The 27,644-nt window shown below is 32.7% G+C and overlaps 3 protein-coding genes across 4 annotated transcripts; 1 reads left to right on the top strand and 2 right to left on the bottom strand.

Annotated features, from left to right (window-relative positions):
- The first annotated feature begins 277 nt into the window (after positions 1-277).
- On the top strand, positions 278-7,744 carry LOC120577367 (transcription factor TCP2). 2 transcript variants are annotated; one of them, XM_039828616.1, is made up of 3 exons: positions 278-826; positions 1,711-3,549; positions 7,481-7,744. In XM_039828616.1, exon 2 carries the CDS (start codon positions 2,037-2,039, stop codon positions 3,513-3,515), a length of 1,479 nt encoding a protein of 492 aa, XP_039684550.1. In that variant the 5' UTR covers positions 278-826; positions 1,711-2,036; the 3' UTR covers positions 3,516-3,549; positions 7,481-7,744. The 2 variants fall into 2 exon arrangements, with proteins under 2 accessions (XP_039684550.1, XP_039684551.1); XM_039828617.1 differs by lacking the exon at positions 278-826 and adding an exon at positions 923-1,189.
- Positions 7,745-10,239: 2,495 nt separating this feature from the next.
- LOC120577437 (ornithine aminotransferase, mitochondrial) lies at positions 10,240-15,641 on the bottom strand. The gene is made up of 10 exons (XM_039828866.1): positions 15,331-15,641; positions 14,960-15,068; positions 14,378-14,608; positions 13,989-14,148; positions 13,821-13,876; positions 12,899-13,051; positions 12,186-12,283; positions 11,573-11,653; positions 11,110-11,343; positions 10,240-10,727 (listed from the first exon to the last, which is right to left on the bottom strand). Exons 1-10 carry the CDS (start codon positions 15,468-15,470, stop codon positions 10,580-10,582), a joined length of 1,410 nt encoding a protein of 469 aa, XP_039684800.1. The 5' UTR covers positions 15,471-15,641; the 3' UTR covers positions 10,240-10,579.
- Positions 15,642-18,906: 3,265 nt separating this feature from the next.
- On the bottom strand, positions 18,907-26,608 carry LOC120577447 (KH domain-containing protein At4g18375). Its single transcript, XM_039828956.1, has 8 exons — positions 26,450-26,608; positions 25,587-26,224; positions 24,383-24,874; positions 23,097-23,336; positions 22,582-22,851; positions 21,994-22,049; positions 21,473-21,575; positions 18,907-21,293 (listed from the first exon to the last, which is right to left on the bottom strand). The coding sequence occupies exons 2-8, from the start codon at positions 26,196-26,198 to the stop codon at positions 21,162-21,164; spliced, it is 1,905 nt and encodes a 634-aa protein (XP_039684890.1). The 5' UTR covers positions 26,199-26,224; positions 26,450-26,608; the 3' UTR covers positions 18,907-21,161.
- Between the last annotated feature and the right edge of the window lie 1,036 nt (positions 26,609-27,644).

Genomic DNA, 27,644 nt, shown 5'->3' with positions numbered 1-27,644 from the left:
CACGAAACTCAAACCCGTGATTTTCGAGTCCAAGATTCGTCGTACCACTAGATGTTCGCGAAATTCACATTGGATTTTGACATAGTTTGTGTATTATAAGTTGCATCTACATTAAAGGGTGTGACAACATACCATTGAATGCAAGTGTAAAATAATTTTATTTTCACTATATATACAAATTAAATTATTTTCCTTGATATATTTATTAATTTGGTTTTTATAAAGTTTGTTATATAATAATAATTGATTGATTGTACTATCTATAGATAGATAAGGTATTGAAGTAAATATAAGAGAAAGGAGGGACAAATATTAAGGAGAGGAGGTTACAAACAGCACCGTGTCTGGTCTTTTCCGATAAGCTCGTTCATTGTTCCAATGGCGAGGACAATCAACTTCAACTTCAACTACAATCCTTCTCCTTCTTAATAACTCTTTTACTTGTTTCTCTCTACCTGTCACAAATCACACAATTCTTGGTTTTTTTTTCTTTCTTCATTTTCTTTCTATTTCTCACCCACCAAACTACCAGCCCTAGAACAAACATTTTTGTTTTGTGTTGTGTACATCACTTTCTTTCTCTCTCTAAGCATAGTTTACATGTTCAAGAAACAAAAAAAAAATCTGTAAGCTGTAATCAAACTCAAAAAAATATGTTAAGTTGATTTGAGGTATTGTGTTGAAGTTTCAAAGAAAGAGACAACAAAAACAAAAAGAAAAAACAATAATTTTATGATCTTATTTTGCATTTCAAGGTACCATTTTACACACTCAAACAAGGAAAGACCATCTCAACAATTCATGAAAATCAGCAGCAAAGAATAAGGTCTTATCTCATATTTTTGTCTTTAATTCACTTCCTACGTACCTATCACATGAAGCCACTTTCATCTTTTTCTTTGATTTTTGTAACAATGAAGCTTCTTGTGAATTTTATATTGATGGGTTCTTTTGTTGGCTTAGTGGGGTATTACTTGATCTGAAAAAAATAATAATAACAAATATTGGAACATCTCATTTTAAGATTTTGTATTTTGTTTCAATGGAAGCACAAGTGCACAGATCTGTGAGCTGTTTGAGTTTAAGGGACACTGCAGTTGTTGAGTAATCAACAACAACTGGGTTTCTTTTCTGTCTTTTGTTAACATCTCAACACCTGTCACAAAACTCCGACCAAACATTGTTCTTAGTAATGACCTACCCTTCAACATTTTTTTAATCATTTTATTTATTTGAGCAATAGTGTTTCATTAAAAAAAAAAATGTTAATTTGTAGCTGTATTATAGTTTGCTTTCTAATGTATATGCTATGCTATAAATACTATACTAGCAGAAGCTATAAAAGGGTTTGGCTTAGATCGGATACCCTTATGCAAATTTTGCTGCTTTTTTAGCTTAAAAACAAAGCTGAATGGTTCAGATCCATGGTACATATATATGTAGGGCTCTACAAGGTTTTTAGCTTTTCATAAAATATATAGGTTTTTTGAGGCTCTATGCTATGCTATGCTATGAGCTACTAATCAGATCTTATATGATGTGTACTGTTAAAGAAAGAATGTAGACAATACATTACACAGTGTATTTTAATTTTGTTTTGAAAATTTAATGCAATTTAATTTTGAGTATTTTTTTAATGATGATAGAAAGTAATTATTTTGAGTTGGTTTGCTTAAGCCTTAATGGTGTGGTTGGTTTTGAGTTTTGCAGGAAGAGAAGAGGTTTTGCTTTTGAAAGGGTTTTGTTCTGCAAAACTGCATAAAGCTAAAGAAGGGCCTCCTGACTTGGACCGTGATATATCAGAGAGTAAAAAAGGCCTTTTTATCACTACACAGCCAAAACAGTCTCTGAATTTTCATCATCATCAATGCAAAGGACATATACCTAGCTAACCCCACACACAAACACACACTCTCTCTCTCTCTCTCTCTCTCTCTGCACTGCACAACCAGAGAGAAATTTAAGTTAAGATTGAGATAAATAATAAAGTGAAGTTAGACCAAGTTGGTTTGTTTTTGCAAAGGCATGATTGTGGTATGGAGGAGGATGAGATTCAAGCCCAACATAAATTCCCAAGAGTTGAAAATGAGGAAGAAAATCATGGAAGAGATATCATTAGAAGAGGTGGAGGAGGATGTGATGGAAGTGCAAATCTTAACAGGTTCAATAATTGGCATCATTCTTCAAGAATTATAAGGGTTTCAAGAGCTTCTGGTGGAAAAGATAGGCATAGTAAAGTAATGACTTCAAAGGGTTTAAGAGATAGAAGGGTTAGGCTTTCTGTTACAACAGCTATTCAGTTTTATGATCTTCAAGATAGACTTGGTTATGACCAACCAAGTAAAGCTGTTGAATGGTTGATAAAATCAGCTTCTGATGCTATTTCAGAACTACCTTCACTCAACAACTCATTATTCTCTGGTGATACACCTAATAATAATAATAATAATAATAATAATAATAATAATAGTAATAATCAGCCAAGTGAACAAGGTGTTGATTCAGTTCATGATTCTGAAATGGTTGTTGAGAATGGTGAAAACAATTATCAAAGTCAGAATCTTTCTTTGTCTAAATCTGGTTGTAGTAGCACTTCTGAGACAAGTAAAGGTTCTGGTTTGTCTCTTTCAAGATCTGATGTTCGTGTGAGCCGTGTCAAAGCTAGAGAAAGAGCAAGAGAAAGAACTGCTAAGGAGAAGGACAAAGAGATTAATCATGAATCTCACAATACTCATCAACAGCATCACAACAATGTGACCTCTTCCATTTCTCAAACAGCTTCATTCACTGAACTACTTACTTGTGGAATCAACAATACTGTTACTACCACAAATAGTCCAAGAGGGTCAGCTGAAGAACCTAGTTTTTTCAACAAAGCTAGACAGCAACAGCAGCAGCAGCAGCAATGGAATTCTTCAGCACCAATGGATCATTACTTTAGTCAAGTATTTCCAGGATCTTCATCATCAAGGGCACATCATCATCATCATCTATTAGGACATTCACTTCATGATCATCAATCAATGACAATGTCTAATTCAGTTTCACCATTCAGTACTAGTGGTGAGAATCATTCTCAAGATCAGCATCAGCATCATTTGCAGCATCCATTTTCATTCATACCAGATCATATGATGCAAAATGTGGTTACTTCTTCTTCTACTCAACCAAGCGGGAACAACAATGATTATAATCTGAATTTCACAATCTCTTCGGGCCTTGCTGGTTATAATAGGGGGACCCTTCAGTCCAATTCACCGTCTCTTTTGTCTCATCTTCAAAGGTTTGCAGTTTCACCTTTAGATGGATCCAACAATCTACCTTTTTTCATGGGAGGAGGTGGAGGAGGTGCTTCTGCTTCTTCTTCTCCTGCTTCAGCTTCACCTTCAGCTGCTCCTACAATGGAGAATAATCATCATCACCATCACCAGATTCAACACCATCTGATTTCATCTGTTTTTGATGGTAGCAGCTTGCAGCTCTATTCAGATCAGAAAGGGAAACCCAAAAACTGAAGAGTTTCACTTTTCCTCCATTTTCTTCTAGCAGGTACGTCATAAAAACAATTTTTCTCTCTTTATTATTACTTGTCATTTCTTAATTTTTAGCCTAATTTTTTTTTGTTGATGTATACTTGTGAAATATTCGTTTTAGTCTTGTTTACAAGAGAAAATCGTGTCAATTACAGTTGTTGTATTTGGTTCAGAATTTAAACTAAATACATCAACTTCTGTTGATCTAACTTTCTCTTATAAACCGGAAGAAGAACTGGTACTAGATGATTTGTTTTTCTAGTAATGTTATTGTTTGACCACATTGCATTGTTTTTTGTTGGTTTGATTTCTTCCCCAATGTACATGCCTTGCCTTTGGTAAACCATGAAGTGACATTATTAAATATTTTGAATTTTACAATTATAATTGTGCTTGTCTTGATTTGAATATTTTTGGATGTACTATAGTACTGTTTATTTTGTGCAATACCATAACAAAGAGTGAATGGTTTGTTGTATCTAGGTAATGAATGATAAATAAAAGACAAGTTGGGGATTGGTCATAAAATTATGTATTTAGTGATGTCTTTTTGTTTGATTTTGATTTTGATTTTGATTTGATTCCATTTGATTCATTCATCCTTCTGCTGCATGGGTTGCCGTGAATAGGGATGTATCGGCTGGTTGTCTCCTTATTTGTGCTCTTATTGGTTCCCTCCTAAATAGCATGTCAGCTTTTATTATTTTGTGTGACATAAATACATAACCATGTGTTACTCACTCACTAGGGTAATGTTAATTAAACTGACTTTAATTTGGGCCAAAATGAATGTCTAAATTTACTTTACAATCCCAATTTGTTATTTATTTTCCCGCTTGTTTGTTTATAACCTCTGTGCACCCACATGACATGACCCTGAATTGCTTATTAATTGTCAGGTTCTGTAAGCTAGGGAAAAATAGTGTGAGCCTAGTTATTAGGCTATAGCTAGGAGTACCATACATGGATGGGTCATGGCCATGGGGTTGGTTTGGTTAGGGGATTTTTCACTATGTTTGAAAGGTCCATGCACGTAGTAAAACATACATTTCACTACTGACACTCACGCATGGAGAGAAACAGTCTCTCAAACTAGCCAGCTAGCCCATTTAATAATTGAAAGCGATACTATTGTATTTATTTTACATAGTAGGAGTAACATTTTTTGTTATGATGACTTCAATAAATTTTTTGTTTTATAGTGACTTGTGTTTATATGGTATAAGTTACATGTAAATACATTTTGAGATTATTATATAGAGATTTTTTCTAAGCACGAAAAACTTTTTATGTATGTGTCCTATCAAAGCATATATTCAAATAGGTATTTATATGAATGCATGTGTGAAAAAAAATTACAATGTCAGTAGATACAAATTAAATTCTATTTTAAAAAAAAAAGTGGCATCATGATTGGTTTCAAAATTTGAAAATTGTAACAAAAGTAATGAAATATATTAATTATTTTTTTTCTTTTGTATTACAATTATGAGATGAATAATTAATAGAAAGATATTTTTCCATTTAATTATTTATGCACAGCAGGATTTAATAAATTCAGAATGCAAAATTTAAACTTCTTTATTTGGGGGCATTTAGGTTTGTAACTTGGTTCTCTTGAGAAGCCAGTATTGGGAAAGGTAAAAAAATTACATTTTTTATTGCATGGGAAGGAGTTAGCAACTAGAAATGAGATTTTCTTTGAACCATGTTGATGGCATTGTATTTTATAAAAAAAAATATATATAATTAAAATAAAAATGGGAACCTTGGGATTGTGACTTGTGAGTGATATTTTGAACTCCATCTTTGAATTGTGTAACCAACCTATATACAAAGCGAACATAGATTTTATAGATTTTTTTTTAAAAAAAAAGAAGTCCATAAAATCTACGTACCTTCATAGACTTGAAATGCTTTAGAGCCATGGTTAACTGTATTTTAAGCTTGATGATAAATCCATGTTTAGAGTTTTATATCAATTTCATTTTTTACAAGAGTTTTTATATCATTGAACCGAGTAATTTAGAGTTTGTATTGTGAAAACGTAGAGTTTAATCACTGACTAATCACTTTTTATTGATGATATAATTAAATATTATATAAACCTTTAATAATATATGATGAAATTAATATAATTGAATATTCATGAGGTTCCAACTTTGTAGCAAGACCTTTAAAAAAAATTGTGGCAAGAATTTGATTTTGTAATTTCAATGGACGTATTTAACACGGCCAACCCAAAATATTAAGAGGTCTAAAAAATTTAGAGAGCTTTAAAACTAAAATAAAAAAAAAGTTTTGGTGAGTCCAAGGCTCAAATATGAATCAGGAGGATATGAGGTTCTCATCTTGACCATAATTTAATTAAATTTTTTAGGCTTTTTTATATCTAAAATTTTGAGGTCTAAAACCCTAATTTGAAATGCTTAGTCTTTGGATCAGTCCTAATGTTTAAATCCCATACTACATTATTGTAAAAAGATTATTAGTGTCACCACTGCTAATAATAAATCCCTTCCCCATTTGTTTTTCAAACCTATAATAATTAAAGTCATTGTTGATATGTTTTTAGTTATAAAATTTCTTAAAAAATTATTTTTTTCAAACATTTATCATCAACCGAAGATAAAACATATTTTAAGAATAAATTGATCCCTTGAATCATTTGTTTATATACTTATTTTTGTATAAGTTTTAAAATTAGAGATGTTTCTGTACTTTTAAAGCAATCAATATTTCTTACTTCTCTATTTCTTTTATGTTTCTTTTTTACGGAACAATAAATCAAATCTAAACTAATTTTTGGATATTTCTCACGCTTTTTCTACCTCTTAGTTTGTCTTCACATCCAAAGACACCCTTATGAAAAGTATTATGAAGCAAACCTTTATTTTTCAAATATATATAATAATGGCTCTTTTCTTTTAGATTAAGTGGTATTTTGTAGTTTATTTTGAATGGCAAATTTCATGATTAGTACTCTTCAATTTTTTCTAGTTGTGTTTACATTCTCCTGGAATACCTGATACTCTGCCACACCATGGATCTATATGGTATCATAATTTACTGCGGTTGTTGTAAAGTGGAAAAAATTGAAAAGCTAGATGAATGTGTTATGTTTGTATATATCCTTGCTGTCATTTTTGTTGTGTTCACCACCTGTTTCATTCAAGAAAGATTGACAAAATCAGTGTAGAATTGTAGATAATTCTTTAAAATCTATAGTGGACTATTTTAAAGTGAGGTATACAATTTTTTTTTTATTTGTTTTTTGGTAAAACGTGAGGTATACAATTTAAATATTGAGCAGAATGGTGCTAGATCAATGTAACAGAAAATATGGAGAATGACTGCTAAAAACCAAGTTAAATTTTTAATAGAAATAAGTCAAAGAACTGTAGACTGTTTAGTGAGAAAGAAATGAGTGAAGGAAATTGATTTTTATTACTTTGGCTGTGGCACACTTTATACAAGAATATAGCATCTATGTTATTTATACTTAGGGTTGGAGGAGTAACCATTTTTGCTTACCATTTATTATTGCTCCACTCACAACTTAGTTCCTCCCAATGCATCATGCCCTATTTCAAGGATCTAATTGCCAAGTGGCAGACCAAATGGTTAATGAATGCAAGTTTTATTTTGTAGAATATATATAAGTATTGTATATAGTACTGAAATCTTGTAAGGTTGGTTACCATAAACAGGTCAACAATTTATACAGTGATTATATTACTGTTGCTCAAGTTAATTTGAGAATTTCAATACTAGTTCCTGCTTTGCAGCTCCATCTTACTACCATGCTAGGGCAAATATTATTATGCTTATATAGCATCTTGGAATTGCTTAATGGAATTTACTTGTACATATTACAATTATTAAACAAAAGATATAGTATGTTTTTAATGTGATTTTTGTTTTGTTTTTCGTGTCCTTCAATGTAGGACTTTCGAAAAATGGAGTACTAGCAGCAAGATGTGTTCCAATTCAAGCTTGCCTTCACCAAAGCAGTTGAGATATATATGCTAGCTGTTGGCATCAAGTGTTGGTTGGGATCATTTTCAAGTCATTCAATTTGATTCAGTATTTTTGGATACAATTAAATATATTTATTTATTTATGTATGTGTGCAAAGATCATTGTGTTTTGGAGAAATGTAAAAGCTACTTAATTTGACATCTGAATTTACTTTTTCCCTCATTTTTAAAGTCCAGTAGCACAACACTACTACATAAGCTGGGAAAAGAGCTTTGTGTCCACCGGAAGAAGCTAAATCTTCTATGTTTTCTCATGTGTGATATTTCACACCCTAAAACATCTTATCTTTCTATTTCCAATATTTAAAGGTCATCCTACCTTTCATTCACATGAGAGAATCAAGTCCCAATTCAACTGGTTGAGTCACTTGCTCAAGTTCGGCCAAGCCGAATTGATCCCTTAACATAATTTTTTATCAGGGTTTGTTTTTGAGTGAACTTAAAATAGTGTTGAATCTACAATCTTACGATTATTATTACAGTGGATGATAAAAAAAAATTCTTGAATAGATTTGAATAAGATTAATTTTGATAGAGGAAACTTATTGAGAAAAAAACTTAAATAATTGAGAGGTTTCTAAGCATTGAATGGTACCACTTTTTGTATCTATTATTCGAAGTTTCATCAATTCAAGAGGTTGAACAAGCAATCTTGTCATAAACCAGTACGGAAAAGATTATAGTTTTAGTTTCGCTTTAGCAAAAATTATAGTACTCATTAGTTATATGCACAAATTGATTGGTTAAAAGTTAATAATTAGTTATTTATCACTTTTTGAATGAAAAAAAAAAATCCGAGACAAAGTGTCTTACTTTTAGTTAAAAGTTACTATAATTAGTGTATCGTTGTATTTGCTCCCTAGTGGCACTTCATTCTGCTAGTAACACACATCAACCCAAATTTGTACCTTAGGAAAAAATGATTTGAAGTTTTTTTTTTTTGTTTGTTTTTAACCCTTGGTTTCCATAAAATAAGGGTTTGTAATTCGAAGATTGGTTAAAAGGTAAATAAAATCTAACTAATAATTGGTTTTGCTAGATCAAATTTGTTTTATTAACATTTAACAACTTGAGCACACCCACTTAAATGTTAGTATATTGAAAATACGACCCTTTCTTTAAATTTGATGATAATTCTATTTTTTTTTTATTTTTTTTGAACAATAAAAAATGGAATATATATTAAACACCAAAAGCAACTTGTCTAGCACAAGGTGTGCCAAAGAGAATTATTTTATAAACACAAAGTCATACAAACAATCAATACAAACCATTAAGCGATGCCCAAGCATTGAAAGGGACTTGAGCACCACATATCTGAACCAAACCTAAAAACCACCTATTTTTTTTATTGAGAGGTGATAATTCTATTTCTAGCTGCTTAACGAGTATTAGCAAAAGCATATGATTGCATAAAAATGAAAATAGTAAAGAAAATGCAATTGAATGAAAATTATTCTTTAAGCGCCTAGAAAGTGTCAAACGGTAGTTAATTATCTATCTAACCTTTTTAAAATTTAAATTGATTTAACCTATTTAAAAATTATTGAACGGTTATTAACTACGGTTAAGGAGATGCTTGTGAGAAATCACTTGGTGCCTAAAGGGCAATCAACTACCTTTGCCTTTGATACATAGGTGGCCTTGAGGCCCCAGTCTGTGATAACCACGACCCAACAGCTCTGTGGGCGTTTCTATTTGCGCCCCCAATGTTTTTAGAGCCCCTTAAAACCAAATGTACATTTTTTTAAAAGCGTACATCCAATATTATCTACCGCATGTATATTTAAGGGACATTAGAGATATTACGGGGACTTAAAGAGAAACGTTCCGGCACTGCAGGTGAACATTGGTCTAGAAGATTAAAAAAAAATTACGAAATTATTTTCTAAAAAGTTGGAAAAATGCAACAGCAAAAAAAGATGAAGGTGTTTGGATGATTTGTAGGACAGAGTGAGAGGGGTATTTATTTATATATTTAAAAATGTGAAGATGTGGTTGACATAATGTGGGAGTGGAGGTAGCAGCAGCTGCATTCTTACACATAATGGGCATAACAACAAATCATTTCATCTTTTAAATGGAATAAAGATAAAGAACACTTTATATGCTAGCTCAGTTTGAGTTGAGCGTGTAACATCAAAGTAATAAATTCAAATTCAACGATTGTGAAGTAGTAAGAAGTATTTTTGTTTTTGACAAAAAGAATAAGTGGTAAATAATCACCCAAAAGAAGACATTGGGTCAATGGTTTTTTGACAAAAAATTCTCATTGAATTAGTTGCATCAAATGTTTTTATCATAAAGTTGTGGTGCAATCTGAATCTAAGTTTGAGCTGAAACGTACTTCATCACATGACACTGTGGTGGGGAAACAATAACCTCCTACCTATAGATGATAACATTATAGAACCAATAATAGACATGCATGTTTGGTCCCCACTAATGTTAATTCACAAAATCCATTGATGTTAAGTTTGAGTGCAAAGTAACAGTTTTATAACAGTACGAAATGGAACTGTTTATGGAAATGGATCCCACAAAACATATGAATAGGATGAAACAAACACTAAATTCAGTTGAAAGACTTAAATCAAATGACAAGTACAAGGACAAAAAAAAAACAATAATTGAATGACAATATAACTTTGAGCAACATTGCTCTATTTAACCAAGAACAACATATTTTAAACTGTTGTAAATGTGGCATTCATTCGTACTGTGATTTACACACCCTGTTAAGCACTACTCAGCTCATAGTATGAACTAAATTAAAAAATAAAATAAAAAATTATGTGATCTGGTGAGAAATAGACAACACTGGGAATAAGTGATCTCAAGGACCTAGTGACATTTTTCAATTTCATAAATATGATATGGTCATTTTTACACGTTTCTTTCTGTTCTTGAATAAAATAACATTTGTGAATCGATAAGATATCCTTTTCCAAACAAAAGTAAAATATAAGGTTTATAAAATTCATAGGCCAGTCATTCATTATCTGGTTAACCATACACGACTCGACCACAACGATCACATGCACTAGGGCCAGCTGGAGGAGCAGCATCTTTTGGCTTCATCTTTTTCAACATTGGTAGATCAATTTCCAGCACATCAGCAAGGGCCTTAGAACCTTGTTGGATCTCATCCGCACTGCAAGGATTAATTTTATGTCAAATCCTAAAACAAAATATTAGCGACACTTGCAATACACAAGAAACCTAATCCTTTGGAAGGACAAAAAGGATGACACAAATTTGCCAGAAGCATTACTTCTTTTATCTAGTCTTCTACCATTCACATTAATCAAATCTTTGTTCTAAAATCTGAATATGATAAACCACTCTTCATAATTATGCTTTTAGTGAAAAATGAAAACAAGGTTTTCCAAGACGCATAACTTTAAGTACTCAACGCTATAATGATGAATAAATATAAATGAGGCAATAGTGAAAGTTACAAATAGGCAATATCCTTAGTGTGCATGTGAACTCAACTTAAGACGTTGCTTAAATGGTTTCCATCACTTTCTTACCTTATGCACAGTGGGGGAGTGAAGCGAATAATTGTGTCATGTGTTGACTTGGCAAGAACTCCTCTATCCTTCAATTTTTCACTTAATTCAAAGCCTGATACAGGGGACAAACTTTCGCTGTTAAGCTCAACTCCAATGAACAGCCCTCTTCCCCGCACCTCCTTCACATGGTCCGGGTATTGTTTCTGAATCTTCTCCAGCAGACCGAGAAGCTCACCTCCCAATTTGGTAGATCTGTCCAATACTAAGACATCAGTTGCATACTTTTCGCATCGATATCTTAAAGAGAGTGGTACAAAGTCAGAATAAATGAACCAAATCAATATATCACACTAACTTAGTACTGCATAGTATAAAGCTTTTATTCCACATGCAGATGTTGCCTAAGGAAATAAATTCATTCAAATCTGTATTATAACAAGTATATTGTTGACATTATAAGATTTTGCAATGCATTTAATACCTCTCAGCAAGTCTCTCTTCTTTGATCACTTCAAGTGAGGCAATGGCAACTGCACTGGCCAATGGATTTCCACCAAAAGTACTGTGAAAAGTAACAGAGAAAAAAAAGCTTTAGCACTACAAGTATTCACTTCCTTCTTTAATAAACAATTAATTTCATTTTAATAAATGAAATTATCGGCTAGTTACATAAAAAGAAATCAATGCAAAAGTGATGAGTGCAATTTCACTAGTTCCCATAGGATGAATTTTTTAAAAATAAATAACCATTACAAGGTTAAATCAAGACATGCAAACCGCCATGGATATGAGGATTCACAAATCTATTTCATAATGAGCACACCTTTTTGAAACCTTTCAACTTAATCAAATCAACCGGAATGGAACTAAGAAACAAAACAAGGGGTTTAAGGGAGGAAACAAAACAAACTAAATATTGTAAGACTTCTGATTCCAACAGAAGGTGGAGTTTTGTTTCTTCACTCACGCCATAAGACCAATCAAGGGGTTTAAGGGCGGAAACAGATGCTCAGCAGAACCTTCTATGTTTGACAACTATTGACAAGAAAACAATAAACGAATGGAGTATTTAAAAAAGTTATAAGAAATTAAACCTTCCATGCTGTCCAGGTTTTATACAAAGCATCACTTCTTTGTCTGCAAGAACTGCGCTAACCGGTATAATTCCTCCACCCAATGCTTTCCCTAGAACCTGAATCAAAAGGAAACTACACCTCAGAGAAAGGTTACAAAATAAAAAAAGAAAAAGGGAGATGGCAGCAAAGACCATAAGTTTCTCTTTATCATAAAAAAACACACATAAGCTGGATGGTCAGGTCTATCCAGTGGTACCTAGTTAAATGCATCTACCTAACTGCATACTTGCAAATGGCAATATCAAAAAATTCCATTGACTAAGACTCAGACAAGTTTCTAATACATGTTCGCAGGAATAGAAGGAAAAACTAGATATAATATGGCTAAAAGTCTGTATCTTAAAGCTTCTCTGTCATGAAGCAACTTTTTATTATTAAAATTACAGAGAAACCAATCCAACCATAATATTCTCTGTTTTACCAACACAAAAGTACAAGCATCGCAAAGAATCATATGATATGGTTAAAGGAAGTAAGGTATCTTTTGGAATCAATTACGCATGACTGATTATTGATATAATGAAAAACATTATTAAAAGGATGCATAATAAATTTGCAATGAGTTGCAACATATTTTACTAAGCGTGTGACGACAGGATGATGTTTTTAGCGAATTACAAGGGATGAATAAAGAGATATAGAATATATAAAAGGTAAAGGTGAACACTAACCACTACATCCGGACGAACTTCTTCCCACTCACAAGCCAACATTTTCCCTGTTCTTGCTAATCCAGTTTGTATTTCATCAGCAATCATCAACACGTTATATTTGGAGCAAAGATCTCTAACAGCTTTTAAATAACCATCTGGGGGGATTTTCACCTTTAAACAAATAATAACGTTTATATCAAAAAATGTGGAAAAGATGATATGTTTAGAAAAGTAAAACATAATAAAAAGTGACTGCATAATTTGAGGGCCATTCTACTGGATGAAATATGCAAGTATAAAGAAAGATAGATCTGAAGATGCAAAATAGAATTCACAATTTTCATAATATTAATGTTGAAAAAACAATTAAAAAAATTAGTTTGATGGATGACTTAAGTGACAATCATTAAATTAGATTATGAATGAAAACCGGTGAAATATGGACTGTCACAGTGTATCATCATGACTCGCATCATACATCATATTTACATTCTTGCAAGCAAACTATTATACTGCATAAATGGATCAAAACATACAATGAAAGTAACACCGGAATACAAAAACAGTACTCCCACATGGTCAAGGAATACAAATAAAACAAGTGACAAGCTTTTAAAACGCTAGACAACGAGTTATATATGGTACATCATACAAAGAAACATATTGAATGTTGCCAGACTAATCAAATAAGCATTCTAACAAAACATACAAAGGAACATATTGAATGTTTGCCAGACTAATCAAATAAGCATTCTAACAAAACATACAAAGGAACATATTGAATGTTTGCCAGACTAATCAAATAAGCATTCTAACAAAACATACAAAGAAACATATTGAATGTTGCCAGACTAATCAAATAAGCATTCTAACAAAACATACAAAGGAACATATTGAATGTTTGCCAGACTAATCAAATAAGCATTCTAACAAAACATACCCCAGCTTCCCCTTGGATAGGTTCTAAAATAAATGCAGCTATGCGGTCTCCTTTTTCTGCAGTTCATCAGGGAGAAAATTCAATTAGTATATATCAAATATATGTCATGCTAAGCAAAAGATAATTATAATGATAAGCAAAAAAAAGGTGCATGATATAATTCAGAACCTTTGAAAATTTTCTCGAGGGCTTCTGCATCACCAAAATCAACTTTAAGATGGCCTGGTATTAAAGGACCAAAACCACGGGTAGCTTCATTATCACAACTCATAGATATGACACCCAATGTACGACCATTGAAGCAGCCACAACATGAAACAATAAGAGCCTGCAACAAGTGTCCATTAGCAAAAAAAAGTCAGATGATAAATAACAGATCTATGTGCTCATAGAATAGAAAATGTTTGCATACAAGCTATTTCATAAAAATCAAATAACGATGACTGAATAAATATCACTGGTCCTATCAAACGAATACTTAGTTTCACCAGACAATCATGAAAAAAACAAAATATCAAGAAATTACAACAATTAACACATGATTCTCATAGTTATACCTCATCGTTGGGAATTTTTTTCTTGTCATAACCCCACTTTCTTGCTAACTTCAATGCGGTTTCCACACCTTCAGCACCAGTATTCATAGGAAGTACCATATCATAACCAAACAAGGCTGTCAAATACTCAGCAAACACCGGAAAACGATCATTGTAGAAAGCTCGTGAGCTCACCGTCAGCCTGTCCGCCTGATCTTTTAAAGCTTTCAGAATTTTAGGATGACAATGTCCCTGAAGCAAAATGACATACACTTGAGTCATTTCAAATTTCACGCAATCACCTTTTCCGAAAAATTAAGGAATGAAAAAAGGAAAAGCAGTAGCATTGGTAAACGGGATTTGGCCACAACAATAAACTCCACTTCACAAAGGAAATCGAAAAGTGTATAGAAACCATCTTCATTCATCTGGGAACTATTATTATTTAGAAAAATTCTTACGAAGCACGGATACAGACATGCTGACACAAGTAGTAATAATTAGAGAAAATGGAATGTAACAACATGCGTCAGTGTCATGTCAGTCTAAATTGTGGGAGCTACATAAAGCCTTGGCGATTACCAAGATCCATTGAATTTATACCTGATTAACTGCAGAGTAGCCAGATAAAAAATCAATATATTTGTTTCCCTCTGGATCCCACACAGCTGATCCCTTTGCATGAGCAAATACAATAGGAAGTGGATGGTAACTGCAAATCAAACAGAAAAGATTATTTCAATACTCACAAAACAAAGAAAATAGAGTGTATTTGTAAGTTAGCTTACAATTCAAACAACCCAATGGATTGATTTAAAAAACACATGATTAGTTAAACATAATTATGAAGGTGAATTAGTTTAACGTGATGAATGAGAAGATTATGAAAAGAAAAGAAAAGAAAAAGAGAGACCCAGAAATAAAAATGTTGTCTTTAAGAACAGAACAGAACAAAAGAAGAGAAAGATATATACTTGTGGGCACTGTGTTGAAATTCTTTGTCGATGATTGTTTGGGAAGATGAAGAAGCGTTTGGTTGTGTGGCAACACCATAAGTTCGGCTTCCTCTGTAAAATCTTCGCATCAAACACTGTACTTGTCTTGTTGATGCCATTGATGGATAAATTTTGTGAAATTCTGTTCTCAGAATTGTATGTTTTGATTGATGTTATGTGTAAATGATGATGTAAATCAAAGTTGGCAGGTATATACGAATGAATGTGTAATAAGGAGAGGGAATGACACAGAGACAGAAAAGTTGGATCAAAGAAAAACTAGATGAATTAGTTGATTGTGTAATCAAATATTATCTTTCTTTTTTTTACGTAAATGTAAACAAATATTATCTTTAATCCATTTAATTTTATTGAATGATTAACTTTTTTTTTAGGGATTTCAACTATTTGAAAAAAATATATTACTTTTACTAAAAATACAAATAATTGTTAATATAAAAAACCAAATAACCAAACAATTGAGTTTAAGTGGTTAATAACTCCATCAAACAATAAATTGTTTAGGAGAACTCGATTAATAATTGGAGCAATTTTTTATTATGTTTTACTTACCTTTTTTATTTTTTTGAAAAATCGAAGGTTAAAACCAAAAGAAATATAAAAAATAAAAAAATAAAAACTAATTAAGAATTACAATAGAGTATATAATTTTTTTTTGCTAATGAAAATATATTAAATGTTATTTCAAATACTAGTTTATAGTATTCGTGAACTTAGTTCAATTGATAAGGACAATGCATAATATATACAAGATTTAAGGTTTGAACCTCGAACACTAAAAAAAAATACTCAGCTTATAAAAATGTATATATAAACTCCTTCAAAAAAAGTATATATAAACTTGCACCCAAAAAAATTGTGATAAAAGTATTGAAAGTATATGTGCGTCATATAAACTTACAATTTTAGTTAGTAGTTTATATGCTTAACTTTTTAAAGTAAATTTTATTTCCCTTTTCTCAAAAAAAAATCTTTCCTTAAAAAAGAGTAAATTTTAATAATACATCACATGAATTTTTACGGTTTTTAGGCAATAGTTAATATCAAAGTTGCTATATATATTAGCAAATTACTTTAAAAGACTTTCTTCTCGCTGATACGTGCAGTTTTTAAAGTAGTAGTTTAGTTTTTTTTTTCTTTTTTTCTTTCTCTTTTCTTTGTTTTTTTATATACCAAAAAAATATTAGCAAGTCACTACTTTTTCCCCTCAAAAAAGTCACTACTTTTTTTATTGCGTAATAAAATGAATTGAATCGAATTTCTAGACATATTTAACTTTTTTTCCCTAATACATTTAACTTTCATTTATCTTACTATATAGTCTTACAAAAATTTGTCTGTTTACGATAATGGAAATTTTTTGAGTCATCCTGATAAGCTTGAAAATTGTGCCATACCTGCAAGTGGCGACCCATCTGCCACTGCCGGGAAGGAACTTTGCCGGAACAGGACAAGATTTTAATAAAGGTTGTATATTACTTTACTACTGCAAGATATATCAAATGTAAACTATGATTTAATCCTCCAAACAAAACCTTAACTTACTTGATAAAATCTATTTATTTTATTCAGACAGGCAGGAGTATCACTGAAGAAGGAGGCGTCAGTGAACTTTCTGACTGACCTGATAGAAAGAAGATCAACACTAAGGCCTGTGGATGTTATGGTGTACGGATGGATAGGTGAAAAACATGTATGTGTAGACTTGATTGAGGTTTCACCACTTGTGGGATTAGGTGTCGGGCCTTTTATTGTAGGACAGAGAACCCTTAAAGCTGCGTCAAGTAAGGTGGCCAAACACGAGAAAGCGTGTTCTGACAATCAACATGCTTTTATTTCATTTGCTTTTGACACTTTCGGTTTCCTAGCACCATAGGTTGTTGACCTTCTGCATAGAGTTCAAAAGGTCACGCATAGCAATGTCATGTCTCCTAAGTTCATAAATATTGTGTTTACGAGGATTGATTTTGCAATCCAAAAAGGTCTAGCGGCGCAGCTTGTTGCCCGCTTGCCTAAGGTTTGCTCATAAAAGAAAAATGACAGAGCAAGGTAGTTAAGTGGGTCTTCACTTTTAATACACATGTGTGTAGAAAAACAAACCCACAATTACATTGTTTATAATTATTAATTTTAATCAAATAATAAAGTATTATCTGGATAACATAATGACTGCTTTTTTCCTTGAATTATTATAATATTATCTGGATAGATTTGGATCCCTTTGGCATTTTTTATTACAAAGGATTTCATTCCATCCACATCAAGTTTCGTGTACGTAATAAATAAAAAAGGTGATGGTGATAACTTGATAAGGCATAGTTGCCGTCTGCATTGGTTTTCCACTTTTCATAAACTCATTTTTCGTAATTGTTAAATTTGTCCTCAAAACATATCCCTCAATCATATTTCATTAGTAAAAATGGTCCAACACCACAAAAATATTTCATTCTAAACACTAAAATGGTTAAGTGCTGTGAAAGGGAGGTTGAGAAGGGGAAGGTTCTAAAACAGGACTTCTAACTGAAAAGGACATGGTGGCACATTGACAATCACTTTTTATTCACTTATTAGTTCATCTTATCGAGAACTGCATCGAGTAATATTGTTTGTGGCAAGGGTTTGAATCAATAAAATCACACATCTAGTTGTACTTTGATTACAATTTAACATGTGCATTAAGATAATATCCAACGAGAGAATTGTTCTGTGTCTCATGAATTGCTCAAGCCCCTCAGATTTATCACATCGTAAACCTCGATCACACAAAACCTATCGAGAATTATGATATCCAACAGGAGAATTGTTGTGTGTCTCGTGAATTGCTCAAGCCCCTCGGATTTATAACGTTGTAAATCTCGATCCCACAAAACCTATCAAGAGTTACGACCTAGTGGGCATTTTTTGGATTGGAGCATAACTCAATATCAGCTTATTTCACAGGTGGAGCAATCCACGGAACGCATAAAACAATTCTCATCCAACGGTAGTTCATGTGTGTTCTTAGCACTGGTCTAAATCTAATCAAACAAACCTATTAACCATCCTGAAAAAGTACAAACCAAAACAGCCAAAATACCACACAAACACCGTTCGTTGCGATTCACAAGAAACACATTTTATTTATCAGAGTAAGTAAATATTAATACTGGCATAATAAAAAAAATTATATACTTACTTTTTAAATATAAATCAAGTAATAGCAAAATTTAAACTAAATCTATATGTACATTGATGCCACTTTGAGTACTTATTCAAAATAAGATGCAGTTCACAACATTAATTCAATTGGATGTATTTGATTATCATTTCTTGATGGCTGGAATATTAGATAAATACACATCAATGTGTTTATTTGGTTAACTTAAAAATCAATATTGCAAATTTAAATCATAATATAGATAATTATGTAAAATAATTTGCTTGGAACAGTTGAATTTAACGGACTAGCCTTAAATCAACACTGAGCATTTTACCATAAAGAAATGCATGCAAAACCCAAAGGATTGCTGTACCACGCAAATACTAATAAGGAGATATGAAACCAATTATGAATTATGGTTTATTTGTGTATCTATTATATGAATATATGAATCAATGTATGAATGACATGACATAACAGTCATGAAGCTGTATGTACAATGTCTACATACTCGACTCACTGTGCAAGATGAGAGTAATAAGTTTACATACAATATTAAGAACCAACTTCAATCCAAAAAAAAATTATTAAGAACTAACAAGTGCATTTCTAACATTAGCTTCAAGTAGCTTCTACCCTAAATTCCTTCCGACTCTTGCAGAAATAATAGACAGATTCATCTCCAATTCTAAATGTTTGTTTGCATAATCTCAATCTACTAATTATATCAACTAAACCATCAGCCAAATGACCAAACTCAAATTGAACCAGACATTCTTACTGATACGAATGACAGCAGAAAGCTCGAGAAAAAATAATGGATAATAATGAATATAGAATTAAGAGTGGGAAAATATACTGTTTGAAAATCTAGCGAACTAACCCGAGAGAATTGGTCTACAAGCATAGTAGCATAACCTTTAACAGATCGGAATGTTTTTTAAATGAGTATGAAAGATGAATATCTGCTTAGTTGAATATTGTGGAAAGAAAGATAAAACGAACTCCATCACATTTAAAAGGAGAATGGGAGTTTTGAGCACACTGAAGTTTAAACAAGTCAACAAGTAACCTGGATGAGACAATGTTCCACTAGAAGATAACAGTATGGATGCGAGAGAAATGTAGCTCAAATAAGATTAACTAATGCATCCTAGAATTAGACATTTTATACAGAAAGCGATATATGAATAAACCCAGGCTAATGCAAACAGATTTTAGTTTTACTTGGGTGAATCTCTGAAAATAGAACAGCATATTGACCAGGTCACGAAAAGTCATTAATTCTAACCCAAAATTAGTTGGGTTGGGAGTAAAGATAGTGATCCTTAAATGAATTAAAGAGTCATCCTTTATAGTTATGGAATCAAATGAAGCAATTTTGAATCATATTGGAAGAAATTACTACAATAATGAGAAAGCTGGGCATTGTGAGGCACATGGTTCAGCTGTCAAACTGAGTTCCATGTGAGGGGACTATCCCAATTGTAAGGGCTCATAAATCAAAAGCCTCTGTAAACACCTTGTGGCAAAGGCCGACCAGACAGAATATCACACTCATGGTGGATATACCTTTTGGTCTTACCCCTAAAAAATGTAGCAGGAACCAAGTATTCCTTTGAGAGCCAAGTGGTGTCCATGACAAGACAGGTAAGAAGTGAAAACAAGTACACAAGTTACGAAATAAATTTTTCAGATAAAAGTATGAGTAGTGTGCTATATGGCAAAAAAAAATTGCAAGAAGTCTCTCATGTTTCAGGGACATTTTTGGATAAGACATAGGATACCATTCGTCCATCCGATAGTCAATGATCAAATGACATTGACAACGGCGATTCATTGTACTTTTGTGACCTTTTATGTTTTCTCATACACCAAAGAAGAGGAAGACGCTGTATCCTCCTACATCTCTATATTTATCGTCTCTGTCTAACCGGATTTCTTTTATTTGACAAAATACGATCTGCCCTAAAGCATTTTTATACGTATATGCACTTGGTGAGATAACAAGGACATGGCTATATTTAGTTGCAAATACCATTGTGACATGACAGAATTGCAAGATACAGAAATAGAATCATGGGGAAGAAAATGATTGAGAGCATTCTGAAATTCTTCAGATTCACCATGCAACTTCCCTGTTTTGACCAAACTACTTGCATAACCAAGGATACTAGACAATGGAGATTACTAGAGACTCAGCATCTCATTTGCATTAGTATGGCAGATATTTTCAGCAAGAAAGGAGCATAAGAGAGTGAGCCACCAGAAACAAAATAAAACTGTTTCATGGTTTTCCTCTGAAAATAATGTATGGAGATAGAGATGACTCCACAGTAGTCATAGACAAACATTACGAAAGGACAGACAGATCCCAGATTTCTAAGATAAAACATAGATGAGAGTAGATATTGAAAATAAAAGGGAACGGAACTATTATTCCTACATACAAAACCAGAAATGGATTATCAAGCACAATCATGTTAACCGCTGATATGGAAGAAGCAGGATCCAAGATGAAGAACCCTAGAGAATATTGTCTCTCCAAGACCAACAGACTAACTTAACGGAACTAAGGAGATGAATACGGACATGCTTCAAGAATTAAACTTATCACCTTCAAAACTGCCCCAGAAAAAACTTCAAAAATTCAGGTGGACATAATAAATGCCTGGATTAAGTTTTCAGCTGCACGTTTCTGTTCAGGTGTGCCGGATATTTGGGCAATACGATCACCACGGCCAGATCTGGTGTCAGAAATCTCTACTGTTGCTCCTGAAATCTGGCATTAATAAAAGAACCCATTAAGTGTCAAATGAAGCAAATTTTGCATACACGTATTAGGGTATGAGAGAGTAAATAAATTAGTGTCTCATTATAAGTATAGACAAATTAAAAAAGAAATGAATTATTCTTGTAATAGAATAAACGATTGATAAATTCAAGATTGTGTGAACCAACCTTCCTGATATTGGCTACATTGGCCCCTCCTCTACCCAACACTTTACCAACAGCATTAGCAGGAATCAGCATATCCAGAATTGATGCGGGAGACAATCTCTGCCTGATAAAGGTACAACAAAAACACAAGTTCAAACAATTTAACATTGGAGCATTTATTATTAAATTAAGGAGAAAAACTTAAGGATTGTGCATGTTAGGTTGGGCCCAAACCCATGTTTACAGGATTCAAACCGGATTTCATCCACAATACAAAATGTTGAGAAAATGCCAGCTGGCAAGTGTGTCATAGAATTAGTGGAAACGAGAGGGCTGCTTTTATGTGGGATTGAAAATGTTTATGACCAAAAGTATCTCTTATAAGATAAAGGTATCCAAACAAGAATCACTTCTTTGCAAACCAACTTTTACTGATGTCATGTTCAACCAAAACTAATGATGTGCACTTCAATCCAGTCACACACTAAATCAGTTTTTAAGTATTTAAATTTAAATAATTTTTATAAAAAATATATACTAACTTTCCATAAAGATTGGAAGCATATGAAGATATAGATCCATAGCCATCTTCCCCCGTCTACATAGAATCAAACAAAAGAAGATATCAGTAACATAGAAACAATTTGAAACAAAACAGGATATAGATATGTTGTTATAACTATAAGCATCTATAAGCATTTTGTACTAGAGAAAAGATGCTCCGAGCAGAACCTCGAGAATAGAAATACTGAATAAAAGCAACAGCTCTAATAAACCATTTTTTCAAAGGAACAGCTCTACAAATACTGAATATTTGTATATGTCAAACAGAGGCTGCAAAGCCATCAGCCATCCAGTTATTGCATATTTTTGGCTTGCCACCATAAATTGTCATCCACCATTAATAACATTGACAGGGAAATTTAACATGAAATAGGTAAAAATACTTTCCTTCTCCGTATATAATATATTGAATAATCCTAGAACTTCAAGACAGAAAACCAACATAAATAAATAAGATTAATAAAAAGAAAAAACAGACCATGTTATGCCTGCAAGAAAAGCATCATAAAGATTAAGGACTAGTTACAAAACAACCATATAGCACACCAAAAGAGAAAGAGACATACTGGCAAAGATCCATATCCATACAGACTGCTTGAAGCAAGCATGCCTAGGCCAGTTGCACCTTCAGCCCTCTGATCATAAACCAGTGGAGCAGAAATAGAAGAAATAGAAGGCAGCATAGATGGGAATGAAAGACCAGCGCTGCTAGAGTAGAAGGATTCACCGCCTGTAGAAGGATTATGGCCAATGTCCTTTTCTCTCAATGCATCGTCTCTGAGTCTTAAGATAATCTGGATTAGTGCATCTCTTACACAACCAATGGCACCACCCACCTAAAAAATAATATTAAATAAAATAAATATCAGATGTGTAAAATGAAATGGGTTTTCGTGAAATGATTCGTGATTCAGTAGTCCCTAATTTGCTTCTCAACATTGCTTTTTTCCTCTAACTATGATTGGTTACCGAACATTCACAACAACTTTCTGTACAAGAACTTCAATACCAAATAGCATTACTGAATAAATACTGATGAAAGAAGAAAAGCGATGAAGATTTTTTGGCTTATCATCCAAACCTCAACAAGCTCATCACTGACATCTGCACCTTTTGGCTTATCACTTCTAAAAATTTGAATATCAGCCCCAGTTATCTTCCGAATTTCATTTATGACTGAGCCACTTTTACCAATAATACAACCTATCACTTTTGATGGAACTAGAAGCCGAATTGACACCGAGGTATCATCTTCTTCACTTATCTTCCCTAGTATCAGCAGAACAGCTTCAACTGCCATGGACTTCAAATCACTCGGCGACTACAAAATGCATAAAACACGTGAACATTTTCCGCTAGATGATAAAATAAGACTAAATAATCAATATATACCAGGAAAAGGATAATCTTAACCAGAGCATGAATAACTGAGAACAGCATTGTACACAAACTAGAAAATCAGGCATAAAACTAATTATGAAAAGCAATTATTAGAAGAACTTTACGTGTTAAACAATATTATTATAGTTCTAACATTACTTGTTAAAAGTCTAGTACACCTCTTGTCAAAAACAAAAAAGAGAGAAGTTTAGTACACCTCCACTGGTTGAAATTAACCGTATATAGGCTCAAGACTAAGAGGGAGAAAAGGAAGAATACTTCAAGCATGAAGAGTGATAAAGAAACTACATACTTTGACTACCACCTCAAAGAGTACTCAATCACTATTCTCAAAATGCAAACACAATGAAAACAACATATTTTAGCTTTAACTGAGTAACATCATGGAATTCCCCTCTCTCCCACCCCAGGGAAAACGAGTAAAATTCTTGTTCTGATTATATTTTCTTAAAAGGCCCTTTGTTTTTTTTGTCTTCTTGTTTCTTTCTAACAAGTGGATCCTATCAGTGTAGGCTTCCTAAATGAGTATTAATGTCTGTAGTTTCAAGGCTATGGAACTGCTGGCACTTGCCACTTAGCACGAAGTGATCGACTAGTAATGCCTAACAAGTAATAAAAACTACAAAATATCTCCAACCATGGATTTAACCTGTTTTAATTAATAACGATATATAGTCATCCCCTGAAACTCATCACTTAATAAAATAATAGTTTGTCCATGAAAATAAATTAAGAGTTCAACAAACTAGTTAGTGGCAACCTCGTCAAGATATTTACGATAGACCTGATATTTTCACTCAAAAATGTTTTTTAGTGCAAAGCTCTGGCTAGCTACAGCCTACTTTTTATTAACTTTCACAAGCAAATAAACTAATCAAACACACACTATAATATATCACAAACGCTACAAACAGTAACATCTCCAGCAATTATTGAGTTTATAAATAAAAATGGAAGACAGTGCACCTCTGTTGCAGTTATGATGATCAAACACTCGTTGTAATTAGCCTTGGAATCATCAACATCAATACGAGCATCACTTGCCTGCCTTATACTTTTAATTGTACTCCCTCCCTTTCCAATGACACGCCCAATCCTGTCAGATGGACATAACATTCTAATAATTAACTCCTCAGACAGAGTAGCACCAACACCAGACATTACTGGAAGGGCGGATGAGTACAGAGGCCAAGTATTTCCTGCATCAGCATATCCATGCAGATCTTGTGCATTTGTTGCGCCTAAAAATTGAGGAACATGTGCAGACGAGATTATAGGATCGGAAGGCTGATACAGTCCACCGGGCGGAAAATATGTAACTTCCGAGGGAATGATAATACTGGGTTGGGTTTCTGGTACATTTGTGTCAAGAGAGATGTCCTCCTTGGGACCAAACTTGTACATGATAGAAGAAACTGCAAATAGTGCTCTTTTAACTGCTTCTGATTCACCAGTGATCTACTCAAAAATAAAGCAAGAATATAGTAAGATAAAAAAAGTTCACTGCAAAAGAAATTGTTTTAAAATGCCAAAAAAGAGAGAGTAAAAATATGATTAGAAAAAGATATAGAAATTGCAGAATTTTCTAAGATACTATGAAAAATGAATTACACATTCATATCAAATTTGATTTACAATTTTGTTTAAGGAAAACAATAACTCCAGCATGCAAAAGATGCTTCCACTATGATCACTATGTCTAATGAATTTTTGTGTATTTATTATTTTCTAATACTTGATAGATGAATCATGACTAGCAAGAAAAATTTCATTCTCGAGCAGAAACAATGCTTCCACGATGATCTCTGTCTAATGAATTTTACTATTTTCTAATACTTGATACATGAATCATGCCTAGTGAGAAAAATATGAGAACCAGCGACCAATGTAAAACACATGACAGCATGGTGCTTAAATGTGAATATGATTCGGGATTTTAGGATCAGATAGAATTTTAAAAAATAAGTAATTTTAACCTTGCATGTTAATGCATTTATTCCAGGTTTCAAAGTTACTTGCTGCTTCTATGAATATAGAGCATTTATTTACTTGTTAGAAAAAGACATGTTTCAACAATAGGAAAGTACTGTACATCTTATAGTTTCAGAGAAGGTATGAACCGATGCAATAAATCATTCCACAGTAAGTTGATAACATTGAATATACTAACCGAGACAAAATTATCAAAATTCATGGCACATGAGTGTGATGGGTCAGCAGCATCCTTGGCAGTAACCTTGACATTTGCTCTGGTCTTACTTCTCAGCTTTTTAATGGTAGCCCCGGCCTTACCAATAATATTTGCAGACTGACTTGACGGAACAAGAATCTGACATTCATCTTTATCCTTTCGTTTATTATTATTCTTATTATCAGAATCTCCAAGAGCATCAATGGAATTCAATATAGCCACATGAACCTTGAAAAGAGCATCTTGAGCAGCACATAAAGGTTTTCTAACATCATCGAACTCATCGTCGATTTCAATATCTTTCTTCTCCTTAACATAACAGTAAATTGTTATAACACGATCCTTTGCACCGGGAAATGGATCCACAACCTTGACTTTTGCCCTGGTTTCCTGTCTTATCGAATTTATCACTTTACCGTTCTTACCAATAACGCTGCCGATAACTTCAACAGGACATAGTATCCTATAAACAATCAATTCATCGTTGCCCTGATTATTGTTTTTGTCGCTCACACGTCTCTTTTGATTCTGTCTGTCCCCGTCGCGGTCGCGGTCTCGATGTGAATTGTATCGTTTTCCAGTCTGAACCATTTTACAAAATTTCACAGAACTCACTCCTAATAGCAAAACAAAAATACTCAGATACATATTAAGCCAAATTAATCAAGACAAGTATAACTTATGAAAGTAGGAAAATTAATACAGATAAATAGAAACATGTATACTCATAATAAACCTAAAATTAGAAAACAGTAGAACTGAAGTGAGACTGAATGCATAAGCATAAGCATAAGCATAAGCAGAAAAATGCGAGAATAGGATGAACGTGAATTTGAATGTACCTGATGATGATGCTAATAGAAAACAGTAAACCGCAAAAAAATCCTAATCCTTCCCTTAACAGAACCCTAATCACTAATCAGGTTCTCTCTTTTTCTTTTCTTGGTGAAAAGATTCTCCTCCGTCTTTACTTTGTATATTTTCTCGTTTTTATTTTTTCTTTTCAATTAAAACTTTTTTTTTTTTTTTTTTTTTTTGTGTTTTAAGTGATTATTGCAATTTTGATTTTCTAAGTGTACCTTTTGCTTTACCTTTTCTTTTGTTTTTTAAGGAGTTTGGTTTTACTTTTACTTATAAAACATAGGTTTAAAATGAAGAAATTTTGTCTCTTTGAGCATAACTCAGTTGACAGGAACATGCATGCTGTTATATGTAGGGATTGGGGTCGAACTCCGAACATCCCACTTATTCACCTTAAAATAGGTGAGTTTTAATCACTAGATTACCTAAAAAAAACAAAAAATGAAGAAATTTTGCTCTTAAAAATGAAAAAGAAAAAAACAATTTTGACCTCTTAATTTTACCTTTTTTTAATTTACCACCTCACTTGTATTTTGACCAAATTGCATTAATGTGGTGTCGACTGTGAAGCCCGGATACGAGATACGATACGGATACGACACTGCACCGATACGCCGATACGGAAAAATTTCAAAAATCAAGATACGATACGGCTGGGATACGTTAATAAAAAAAATTATATAATTAAATGTACTATATAATTATAACCATTTTTTTAATATGCAAGTATATTAACAAACACAAGAAACCATGCTCGTAGCACATTAATATAAATATAATATTGACAATTAAGAGAAAGGGAAAGATGCAATTGGTTGTGTGGTGTGGTGTGGGTCGTACGGGCACCAAAGAAAGATAAAGAAAATGTATATATATTATAGTAATTTATTCTTATTTTTTACACACAAAAAAAAAAACAGAAATCAAAATAATATAAAAAAACACAAGTATCCGTGCGTATCGGGATGTATCGGAAAGTATCGGATAATTATTTTTTTAAAAAATAAAATTTAATATTTGGATACTCTCCGGATACGTATCGGGAAGTATCGGGCAGGTATCGGTGCAGGATACGCAGGGGATACGGTACGTCATCCATTTTGAAGTATCGGGGCTTCACAGGGTGTCGACAATGGTCTCTTGCGAATATATAATCTTTCAACCTTTTTTCTTCAA

The sequence above is a fragment of the Medicago truncatula genome, chromosome 8 (genome assembly GCF_003473485.1).
Source record: "Medicago truncatula cultivar Jemalong A17 chromosome 8, MtrunA17r5.0-ANR, whole genome shotgun sequence".
NCBI classification, from domain to species: Eukaryota; Viridiplantae; Streptophyta; class Magnoliopsida; order Fabales; family Fabaceae; genus Medicago; species Medicago truncatula.
The sequence above is the reverse complement of the archived record's forward strand: the minus strand, read 5'-3'. Positions and strand labels throughout refer to the sequence as shown.